At 55.0% G+C, this 11962-nt stretch overlaps 1 protein-coding gene across 3 annotated transcripts; it reads left to right on the top strand.

The window, feature by feature from the left end:
- Positions 1 to 527: 527 nt before the first annotated feature.
- DAO (D-amino acid oxidase) lies at positions 528 to 9045 on the top strand. 3 transcript variants are annotated; one of them, XM_071572354.1, is made up of 11 exons: positions 528 to 635; positions 1353 to 1558; positions 1813 to 1927; positions 2314 to 2390; positions 2801 to 2866; positions 3417 to 3471; positions 3952 to 4056; positions 4545 to 4627; positions 5524 to 5641; positions 6265 to 6363; positions 6612 to 9045. In XM_071572354.1, exons 2-11 carry the CDS (start codon positions 1365 to 1367, stop codon positions 6744 to 6746), a joined length of 1047 nt encoding a protein of 348 aa, XP_071428455.1. In that variant the 5' UTR covers positions 528 to 635; positions 1353 to 1364; the 3' UTR covers positions 6747 to 9045. The 3 variants fall into 3 exon arrangements, with proteins under 3 accessions (XP_071428455.1, XP_071428457.1, XP_071428456.1); XM_071572356.1 differs by lacking the exons at positions 6265 to 6363; positions 6612 to 9045 and adding an exon at positions 6212 to 6264; XM_071572355.1 differs by lacking the exons at positions 6265 to 6363; positions 6612 to 9045 and adding an exon at positions 6084 to 6205.
- Positions 9046 to 11962: the final 2917 nt, after the last annotated feature.

The following is an 11962-nucleotide window of genomic DNA, read 5'->3' on the forward strand; positions in this document are numbered from 1 at the left end:
TCCCAACATCCCAATCCTTCCCTCTGGCAGTGGGAAGCCGTTCCCCCTGTCCTGCCCTTCCAGGCCCTTGCAAACAGTCTCCATCTTTCCTTTTGATTCTTCTTAGGCACTGAAAGGCCACAACTTGGTCACCCCAGAGCTTCTCCTCTCCAGGCTGAACAATCCCAGCTCTCAGTAGCCCAAAAACTGAACCCAAAGCACTCAACTTTCCCAGATCCCACAGGAATCTTGTGTTCAAGAAACGACTGGACTTGGCTTTTTGGTTGACAAGGTGGTGATGGGTCAAAGGTGAGACTCAACGATCTCAGAGATCTTTTCCAGCCTCAGTGATTCCAGGATTCCATGAATCCAGAGGCTGGGAAGTCACAGGGTCGCTGTAGTTGGAAAAGACCTCCAAGATCACGCGCAGGGAGCCCATCTCGGTGTCCATGGTGACACCCGCAGGGGTGACCCCGTTTTCCATCGCTCTGGGGCCGGTGCCAGCAGCACGTGGGAGCTCCACCTCCCCCAGCCCGGGCAGACTTTGGCCCTGCTGCTTGCCTGGGCACTCAGACCTTGCCCCGCTGAGCTGCAAACAAGTCACTCCGACCCTGCAGCAGTCTCTGAAACTCCTCTGAGGACGCTGCGCCCCACAGGTAAACTGGTGGAAAATGGGCATTCCCGTGGGGTTTGGCCAGCGAGGCGGCTCCTCCGGCCGGGGCTGGGGGGCAGAGGGGCAGTCCCGTGGCTGCAGGTGCAGGAGGTGCCCCCCGTGCCGCGGGTTTGGTGCCCGTGGGTTGTGGCACAGATGGGCAGCAGCTCCCGCGGCGTGGCCGTTCCGGTGACTCATCCCTCCATCCCGCAAATGTCAGTCCCGCTGGGGGCTGCCTTGCCAGCACAGACTCACCTTGTCCAAATAAACCCCGGGCTGGAATTCATTCCTGCTCCCAGAATCAGCTCTGGGGTGCTGCTGGCACGTCCTGCCCTGCCCACACCAGGGGATGTGACCCAGCCCAGGGCAGCCAGGGCTGCATCCCCAGCCCTCCCCCAAATCCATCCCTGTGCGATCCCAGGGAGTGACCACAGGGCTTTTCCAAGGCTGGAAAACTGTCAGGAGGGAATCAGGCCCTCTTTGCAGCCCAAATTTCCCAACAACCATTATCCCAGGAAAGGGTTTGGTGTGGCTGATTCTCCCCCTCTTCAGTGGCTGATCCTCCCCTCCTGGGGGGCTGATTCTCCTCCTCTTGGGTGGCTGATTTTCCCCCTCTTGAGGGGCTGATTCTCCTCCTCTTGAGGGGTTGATTCTCCCCTCCTGGGTCCCTGATCCTTTCCCCTGGGAAGCCCAGCCTGCCCAGCCACCTGTGTCCCCACAGGGATTCAGGGCCATGCGTGTGGCCGTCATCGGGGCCGGGGTCATCGGGCTCTCCAGTGCCCTGTGCATCCATGAGCAGTTCCAGGGGCTGGTCCCCTCGCTGGAGCTGGAGGTCTATGCTGACCACTTCACACCCCACACCACGAGCGATGGTGCGGCCGGGCTGTGGCAGCCCTACCTGAGCGACCATGGCAACCTGCAGGAGACGTACGGGATGGGTGGGGTGGGATGGGATGGGATGGGATTGTATGGGATGGGATGGGATGGGGTGGGATGGGATGGGATGGGATGGGATGGGATGGGATGGGATGGGATGGGATGGGATGGGATGGGATAGGGTGGGGTGGGGTGGGGTGGGATGGGATGGGATGGGGTGGGGAGAAGGAGCACATTCCCCCCAGGTGTGCCCAGCACAGCCCCACGGGGAGGGCAGAGCCGCCACTCCCCTGTTCCCATCGCAGGCTCTGGAACAAAGAGACATTCGATCACCTCCTCGGGCACCTGCACTCCCCAGCAGCCAAGGAAATGGGCCTGTTCCTGCTCTCTGGCTACAACCTGTTCACTGAGCCGGTGCCGGTGAGGAGCGAATCGCAGCAGGGCTGGGAGGGGCTCCAGCTCCTCCCTGGCGGCGCGCAGGGCTGTGCCTCTTCCCAGCCAATGCCCCCAAATCCTTCCACGTTTGCCTTGTGCCAGTTCCTGGGACAGGTTTTCTGTGCCCCCGATGCCATCCTGGTGTGAGGAAGGACTGAGGGAGCTGGCAGAGCCTTTCCAGCCCTGGGGGCAGCCACACACGCTCTGGTGTCCCCCTGGGATGGACTGTGTCCCTTTCCTCACCCTGCACACCCTCCTGTGTCCCCCCTGGGATGGACTGTGTCCCTTGCCCCACTCAACCGTGGCTTCTGTCCCTTGCTGACATGAGGATCCAGATTTGTTAATGATCTCCAAACTTTTCCTTACTGCAGGATCCATCTTGGAAGAACATTGTCCTGGGATTCAGAAACTTGACACCGAAAGAACTTGAACTCTTCCCTGGTTACAGGTATTTTTCAGTCTGTTTTCTGGAATGCCAGACAGGACAGGTATGACTGGACACCTCCCTGCCATGTGACAATGAGGACAAGGAACTGCAGGTGCAGAAGTGTCCTCACTTCCTGACAGCTGCTTCCCTTAAGAAACACCTCAAATGGCCAAAAAAGCAGCAGCCCAGCATGGAAACCATTGCAGCTCCTTTCTTACCTCCCCAGACAGTGTTAAAATGTGAGATCAAAGTCAGCAGAAGGTGTTTTGTGCTGTGAACAGGGGGGAACATTCATGCATTTGTTGTGCAAGGGGGATTGGGGTCCCAGGGCAATGGTGGCCCCAGCTCCCCGTGGCTGGTGGGAGCACTGGGGCAGGAGGTTCCTGTGAAGCTGCTGCAGGTCCTCATGGTCCTCTCTGCTCTGGTTTCAGCTATGGCTGGTTCAACACGGCGCTGATGCTGGAGGGCAGGAATTACCTGCCCTGGCTCACTAACAGGTGAGTGCTGGCCCTGCTGCTCTGGCTGCAGGACATGGGGCCAGGTGTGGATTCTCATCCTGCACATCAGGCAGTGCCCTGGATCCTTCTCTCGTGCCAGGCTGGGGGCTCAGTTTGGGTGACACTGGTTGATTTTAGGGATCCAGCCTGTGTCCTGCTGCTCCTCTGACCTGCTCAGCTTGAACATTCCAGTGGCTTCCATATGGCAGCACCACGGGAAACCTGAGCATCCTCCTTGCTCTCAGGAACCCTCAGGCTGTGCCCCTGCAGAGGGGAAGGGCCAAAGGACGGGGGAGGGAAAGGATCTGGAATTCCTGCTCACTGCCCCAGTGGGGTAACAATCTCCCCACTTTAATAATGAGCCCAAGGGTGTATTTTTGCATGACAAAAATGGAAGTAATGAGATACTTGGAGCTGCATCCAAGAGCCTTTGGCAATGGGAGTATTTGGGCGTGATTTCATTCCTGTAATTCTAGTGCCATGTGGGTGCCCTGGCACTGAGCACATTTGCTTTTAATTTGCCAGTAACAAATGAATTTGTTCTTCCCAGGCTGACACAGAGAGGAGTGAAGTTTTTCCATAAGAAGGTCGAGTCTTTCCAGGAGGTGAGTGTGGGTGTGGAGCCAGGGCAGGGGACACAGCCCCTCCTGGTGTGGAGCAGCATTCACAGGCATGTGCTGCTCCATCCCTGGGACCAGTGATGGGCCAGGGAACAGTGCCCAGGATGTGCCAAGATCCAGGAAATACATTCTACCAGGAAGGATAAAGGGGCTTGGGCTTGAGAGGCGGCTGAGAGGGGATGGGTAGAGCATTAGTCCAGCATGGATTGGCAGCTTTCCCTGGAATGGCTTCCCAGCTCACCTGGGGTCTCCCAGGAGCTGTGGTGGGGAAGCTGCCCTGGATCCAGCCCTTCTGGCTTATCCAGCACCGAGCTCTGGGCTCATTTTGGAGCAGGAACGTCGTGCTCCGAGGGCAGCTGCTCCCAGCTTGTCCCTGTGCTGCTCCCAGCTGTGTCCCTCTCTCCCAGCTGTGTCCCTCTCTCCCAACTGTGTCCTTCTCTCCCAGCTGTGTCCCTCTCTCCCCAGCTGTTCTCCCAGGGTGTGGATGTGGTGATAAACTGCACTGGGATGCGCTCGGGGGACCTGCAGCCTGACCCAGAGCTCCAGCCTGGCCGGGGACAGGTGATAAAGGTGAGGGGGGGACAGGCCCTGGGGCTCCCCAAAAACCCCCCTCTTGCCATGAGGAAAATCTGTGTCCTCTGGTACAAACCACGGGCTTGGGGGCTGGACCCACACCAGGATCAGGTCCTGATTCCCAGCAAACACTGGTCAGGTGAAACCCACCCGGATCCCATTCCTGGGTCAGCTGTGGGAAAGGCCTCAATCTCCAGCCTGTTTCTCCACTGGGAGAGCACTGGGGGAGGTCAAAGGCATAATGCTAATAATAAAAGGACATAAAACCCTTGGGAGAAGGGGATGATTATTTTGGGGAAACACAGGCTCATGCCAGTAGGAAGCTCCTCCTCTCCCTACCTGCGTTCCCATCTCCCTGTCTTCCCAGGGAATGCAGATCCTGAGCAGAGGGTCCCACATCTGGACTCCGGTGTCCCTCCTGCTGCCCCTTGAGCCTGGCACCCCCTTCTCCTTCTCCCTCTCACCTTCTCCCCTTGGTCTCCCAGGTCCTGGCCCCATGGGTGAAGCATTTCATCATCACCCATGATGTGAAATCTGGGATCTACAAGTCTCCCTACATCATCCCAGGGTAGGTGACAGTGGCCCAGGAGGGTGGCTGGCACTGGTGACATTCCCCTGTCACTGTCCCCAGAGTCCCAGATAAATGAACACTGCTGTCCATCCTGTCTCTGCCTCCCTCTGAGGGCCTGGCAGCAGACAGGGGGTTTAAGCTGGAGCTCAAATGCTGCATCTCTGGCAATTCCTGTTGTCCTGATGTTCCAGGATCAGGCAATAGGCCAGTAGGTAAATAGGAGCTCTGCCTGCTCCCAGCCCTCGAGCACTGGGAATCCTGGTCGCAGGCCTAGCCCCAGACAAATTCCTCTGCCTGTGTTTGTTTTAGCTGGAGCTGTCAGGGCAGCACCAGGCTGATCCCAAAGGAAGAGACAGATCCTCTTCCCTGCTGGACATCCTGGCCCTGGGAGGGTCCCTCCCACATGCCCCAGCCCTTTTCTTTTTTGTGCTTCCAGGGATCACACAAGGTTTTGGAAGGGTTCAGCCAGTAGACCCTCCCAGTACCTCCTATCACCTCCCAATACCTCTCAACCTTGACCTGCCTCTTGTCCTCTGCTAATCCAAGGGAGTTTGGGCAGCAACAGCACCAATCTGCTTCTCTGTGGGTCCCTCTGGAGGCATCCTATTCCTTCCAGCTCTTCCCCAGGCAGGCAGGAGCAGACCTGTTTGATAAGGATGGAATCATCTGTCTGGTTTGCCCAGACAAGGAAGGGTCTTTTGGGTGCTGATGGGGTTTAACGAGTGACTTGCTCAGGCTCTCTTCCTGCTTGTGTGGGAGTTTCTGCAGCAGGAACATGCTGCAGGCTCAGGGTGTAGCAGGATCCAACATCACACAGAGTCCCCCCATGAGGTGACCCACAAGGGACAGCTGGGGACACTCACCTTGTGTGTCTCCTTTGGCTCTGGGTGCAGGAGCGAGTTCACAATCCTGGGAGGGATTTACCAGCACGGCAACTGGAGTGAGGAGAACAGTGCCCAGGACCACAGAACCATCTGGGAGAGCTGCTGCCGCCTGCTCCCAGCTCTGCAGGTGGGGGACCCAGCCCAGCACCCACTGCTGGGAGCTGGGGGGGCTCAGGGGTGTGGGAATGGGTACTGGGACAAACCACAGAACACCAGGGTTTCCCTGTCTGTATTTCCATCCATCAAGGGCACCCAAGGCTCTTCCACCTGGGTTAGGGACAGGCAGGGACAAGGTTTGGAGGAAAAATAATTCCTCCTGCAGCTGGTAACAAAATAGAATCAAAGCCTTGGGAGATCTCAGCCCTTTGGTTGTGGTGTCCTCAGGGCTTTGGGGAAGGGCTGGGGTGGGGTGGGGCTGGTTTGTGTTCACTCCTGGTGCTGCTGTTGTGCCCTGGATTAGCAGGAAAGGCAGCACAGAGTTTGGGCACAGGATTTGCCTCACCTGCTCCTCACAGGCTGGTGATGGGCAGCTGTGACCCCAAACTGTTCTGCCTGGTCACCCCTTGCAGCCCCCCAGGAGCTGCAGCAGGATTGGGGACCCCCTCTCCTTGCTTTTCTCATGGACCACCTGGAGCCATGAGGTCCGACTGCTGTAATTCCAAGGATGCTGTAATTCCAAGGATGCTGCAATTCCCAGGGTGCTGTAATTCCCAGGAATGCTGTGCAGTGCTGATATGCTTTTGCTTCCAGACAGCAAAGATTGTCGGTGAGTGGAGTGGCCTGAGACCAGCACGGCCTCGGGTGCGCCTGGAGCGGGAGAGCGTCCGGCATGGGCACCTGCAGGGAGAGGTACCTGCACAGCCCCGGGGCTGAGAGTGATTAGTGACTGTGTTAATTGTGCTCCAGTCACCATGACATTACCAGGGAAACACCAGCTGGTGCCCCATTCCTAGAAGTGTCCAAGGCCAGGCTGGATGGGGCTTGGAGCAATCTGGGATACTGGAAGAGGTGTCCCTGCCCATGACAGGGGGTGGGAGGGATGAGCTTTAAGGTCCCTTCCAACCCAACCCATTTCACAATTCTGTGATTCTCCCCAGGTGATCCACAACTACGGCCACGGTGGGTTTGGGATCACCATCCACTGGGGCTGTGCCATGGCAGCAGCGCGGCTCCTCGGGAGCATCCTCCAGGAGAGGGGGAAGGTGGGCAGCTCCCCACAGCCCCGGCTGTGAGAGCCAGCTCTGCCTTCTGTGGGTACCTGCCCACCCTCCTGTGAATGCCAGCTCTCCCCCAGCTCTCCCGGATCATCGTGGCACCAGTAGCTTAGAAATCCCGCAGAGCCCTGGGAATGGCACAGGGACACACGTGGGTGCCCGACCCTCCACAGCTCCAGCTCTGGCCACAGTGCCTCGTTTCCAGGTCTCAGCCCTTTTCCAGATGGCTCAGCTCCCTCCATAACCTGCCTAAGGAAGGGCTTTAAAATCTGGACTAATTCCCCGTGGCAAAGTCTGGATCAGCCTGCCAAGGGCAGCAGGTTCAGCTGGAACCTCGACAGTCCTGCCCTGTACCTGCGACAGGATCTGACACAGCCGGTGCCACCCGAGCTGGCCCGGCTGCTCCGACTCCCAGCGTGTAATTAGACTTCCAGGCTCCCCCAGGAGGCAAAAGCTCCTTAGTAGGAAGCAGCTCTGAGGCTCCCAGGGAAATAACAGCAGCTCTGGGAGCATGGCCTGGGTTCCACCAGCTTTCCTGGCATTCCTGCCAGGACAAAGCACCTGGTTAGTGTAGCTGGGAACAGACAGCAGCACTTGCCTAAAATGGGCTTTCCAAAGGATGTTTTAGCAACAAAAGCAACTTGTTCCAGCCCTGGACTTGCCAGAGTCTATATATAGCAGAGAGCAAAATAGCTGTTCTTGTCCCTAAAACTCCCACGGGCTGCTCGGGTTCCCATTTCTCCAGTTGAGGGGCACGGCTGGGACACAGCTCAGAGAGGGCTGGCTCGGGGCAGGCTGTGCTTCCCAGAGGAGCTGGGACAGCTCCCAGGAGGGCAGGACCTTTTGGGGTGTTCAGGGACACTCCTGGGGACCCAACACACTGTTCTGAGGACACAGCCATGCCATGTGTCCTTCCTGCTCTGCACACCATCCCGGGCAGGGCACTGCTCAGGCAGCATTGGCCTCCAATGCCAAGGCTGTGCCAGCACAAGGCCTGACTCACTCTCCTCCACAGATAAGCCAAGTGTTCCTTACTCATCCTGCTGCAGCTCTGGTGTCCCTGTGACTCCGTGTGCCAGGAATAGCTCCACAGGGCCGTGCTGCACCTCGGGAACGGGAGATGCTGCAGCTCATTTCACCTCCCAGCACATGGAATGAGCACAATCCTAGGAAAAGCACAGGCTTCCCGGCCCCAGGGCAGCTCCCTGCCCAAGGCCACGTTTCCTGACCTGCTGGTTTCTCCCCAGGGAGCAGAGGAGCTCCTGCAGGTCTGGAGGGAGCGCTGGGCTGGATCTGCACAGGGATCTGCTCCCCGCAGGCTCAGAGCTCTGGGCTCACCCTGGTGCTGCTCTGGAGGTCACTGAGACCCTCTCAGTTCCGTTCCCACAGGCAGGGAGTGACCGCCTGTGCTCCCCAGCTCTCCCCGAGCCCTAATGAGGGACCTGTTAATTGGCTGCCCTGTTAAAGGAGCAATGGGGACTCTCACCGTAAGGACCAGCTGCCCTGTCCCTTCCTCAGACACTTGTAAGGAGTTTGTGCTCCCCTTTTCCATGACACTGCAGGGCTGGCAGAGGGACATGACATGGAACTCCAGTGCAAGGAAAGGCCTCACTGTTGAAGGCACAGTGAGAGCAGAGGTTGAAGCTCTTCTGGCTGTGATTTTGGCCCAAGGCTGGGGCTCCTCACATCCCTGGCAAGGATAAAACATCCATGGCCATTTGGGCTTCCTGGCTGCAGGACATCAGCCCTCAGGCTGTGCTGACCACTGGCCCAGGGGAGGTGACAGTGTCCAGGGGAGGTGACAGTGTCCAGAGAAGGGAAGAGTCTGGAAACTGGGAGCAAGAGTCAGGTCCAGTCTGTCCAAAGGGTTTTGCACTCTCTGGCAGCTCTCCCGAGATGCTGCAGCCACAGGGTAAAATCAGGAACAGGGCAGGAAAATGGAAACGAGCTGGAGAAAATTCACCATTGGTTAATGCTGAACCCAATGGGCTGATTCTACCTTGGGGAAAGTGAATCCCCTTGATTTCATTTATTCCAAACATGAGACATTCAGTGCCACACTCTCCTCTGCTGTAAATCCAAGCCATGTGGTCTCAGGAAAGCTACACTTGAAGAGCAGGAAATCATGGTGTGCCTTCAAAGAGCAGCTGATCCCTGTGATCCCAGAGCCCACAGCAGCCTCTGTCCTGGGATCTCACGTGGCCTCTTGGGAAACAGGAATGATTGGATATGCCATTTTATTTCCAGGCTGATTTTGTTTGTTTTCTAAAGGCCACATTTTAAAATGTGTGAATGATAAAGGGAATATTCAAACATCTCACACGTGGTGCTTATTCTTCCTAATGATGGCAGGGCCTCCAATGCTGATTCCATAGGAACATCCCAGTAGGTCATCATTCCATGTCTCCACACACGTTTTTCCTGAACATTTCATCCTGCAGGAGGAAGAGTCATCATTCCACATTCTGAGCCAACAAGTGAACCTGACACATCACCATGGGGAGGTCTGTGGGTGCTGTCAGTGGCCACCAAGAACTCACAGAAATCATGGAAAGGTTTGAGTTGGAAGAGATCTTGAAGCTCATCCAGTTCCACTCCTGCCATGGGCAGGGACACCTTCTGCTATCCCAGATCAGTCCAGGCCCTGTCCAACCTGGCCTTGGACACTTCAGGGATGGGTCAGCCACAGCTGCTCTGCCCAACCTGTGCCAGGGCCTGCCCAGCATGTACCTGACATTCCCTCTGGAGGCTCCTGGGCTGGGGAGGGAGTCAGGGAATGATGTCTGGACAATTCCTGCACGTCCTTTCCCAGCACACACAGATCTCCACTCCTGTCCACAGTCAGCACATTCCAGGATCTCCCAGTTCTCCACAAGGATCCCCTGTGACCCAGAACAAAGCTGGAAACACACCAAGCACCAGGCAGGTTTCCCTCTGCGACCAAAGAGCAGCTCTGGCATTTGGGACAACTCCTGCCAGAGCTCCAGGGACAGGGTGGGATCCTTGGGGTGTCCTGTGCAGGGCCAGGAGTTGGGTTGGATGATCCTTGAGGGTCCCTTTGAACTCCGAATGTTCTCTGATTCTGAGAATGAGCTTCAGAAAAGCCAAGAAGTAACCACAGAAGAAGGAACACCCTCCCCAGTGTTGGTTCAGCCACACCAACCCTGCCTTAGTTCCCAAATATTTCCCTATCCAAGAACAAGACTCTCCATCCCGGTGGCTGCACAAGCTGGGAAAGGGAAGGTTGATGCATCTGGGATGAGAACATCCTGCTTTAGCACTCGAAGGATTTGCAGCTCATTACTCATTTTGACTCAAACTTGAACAACCTCATGTTTGTAAAATTATTGAACATCAAAACAAGAGTATCAGTTACAGGGCAGGGGACTCCTCAGGGCTGGGCACTTCTTATGTTCTGGAAAAATCAGAGGTAAATGAAAGGTTTCTGTTAAAAGGTAAATAAATAGAAGGAATTCTCCCTGTCCTAAAGTCCAGACACACTTGGAGCCACCTGCTCCCAACACACCCAGGCAAGAGGCCAAACTGCCTGGGGTTTAGTGTCCAAACTGAATTAAATATGCAAAACAACTAAAGATTTAAGATAATTTTAAAAAACCATAAAATCATGGAATGGTTTGGGTTGGAAAGGACCTTGAGGATCATCCCATTCCATCCCCTGCCATGGGCAGGGACACCTTCCTCTATCCCAAGTTGCTCCAAGCCCTGTCCAGCCTGGCCTTGGGCACTTCCAGGGATGGAACAGACACAATATTTAGCTGCGCTGAGGTGACTTACCCTGGGAACAGCTTTACATCCAAATACACAAAACACACATGAAATGAGTCAGATCCACAAAGTGCTGAGCCCAACAGTGTTACCCAAACACCTCAACACCAGGAGAAAAAAAAAAGGGAGAGTTATGACCCTTCTTAAACATCCCCCAGAACAACCAAAACCTCTTTACTGAAAAAACTATTTATTTGTTTGACATAAAATATCTAATGTGGACTTAACTCTCCAGGACCAGGAACCAAAGGAGTATTTTACAACAAGCTTGATACACACCAAGGTTTTCAACATTAAAATGTAAATCCAGCTCAGAAACTGTACATTCAGACACAGGAAACATTCAATGCTCTCTGGGCAAGAAGTTTGGAATAACAAATCATCCCATCAAAGCTCACTTGGAGAATTCTTTTCCCACGCCAGCTTGGCACGTCCCTGTCTTGGACAGCTGGCAAATCTGAATCCCACAATTCTGTCTGAATTCCAAATGATCTCACTTAACAGTTTGAAATGAAGCAGCCACAGGAATTCCTTCATCAGTGAAAAATACTCAATGTGGAAAACAATCTTTGGGAGCTGATTTTCTACAGAAATGGTGCTGCCTTATTGACAGAATCGATCTGTGGTGATTTGGGGCTGTGTGTGGAGACCTGAATGTTCTCTGTTTTACAGTGAACAAGCTCAAATGTCCTCCTGTAATTAATTATATGCAAATACCTGCAAATCCTGAATTCCAGCTGTTTCTCCTGCTGAACTCAGAGGTGGGATCAGCTCTGGGGGGCTCCTCTCTCCTGCTCAGCTCATCCAAAGCCCACAGATATCCACAGGGGTTTCTCCCAGGATTCAGACCTTTGGATCAAGCTTTAGGCATCTCCTAAATCAAAGGCCCAGCAGGACCAATCGTGGTATTTATAACATTAAACACATTTTTAGTGCAGAATTCGTAAAAAGTGGAAAGCAAAAATGCCTTTAATTGTTGGGTTTTACCACTGTAAATGTCACAGGTTAAAAGGGACCTATTCAACAGCAGCAAAACTTGGCATTCCCTCTAATCTTTAGTGGGCAACAGTTTATCTGTAGGACCCAGGTGTGCAGGAGCAGATAAACTCCCCCCAGACTCTCCAGAGGCTGCTGCAATTTGTCAGAACTGTTGAATACTGGCCTAAGAAATGAGGTGAAACATGAACAACAACCCTGAAAAAGCAGAATTTTAAGGAAGGGTCATGAATAACCCCTGGCTGGGGGTGGTTCTGCAGCCACTTGGATTCCATCCCCTCTGAGCAGGCTCAGCCCCAGAGGGTTCCCAGGTATGGGGTGCACAGCCCTGGGGGTTTGCTCACTGGGAACAGCCAAGGTTGGCTGTTCAATCCCTCCTGGACTCCTTCCCTGAGGCACCAGGGGGGACTGGAGGGACACTTGGTAAACTGGGACTGTCCTTAGAGAACACC

Source organism: Pithys albifrons, chromosome 17 (genome assembly GCF_047495875.1).
Source record: "Pithys albifrons albifrons isolate INPA30051 chromosome 17, PitAlb_v1, whole genome shotgun sequence".
NCBI lineage: Eukaryota > Metazoa > Chordata > Aves > Passeriformes > Thamnophilidae > Pithys > Pithys albifrons.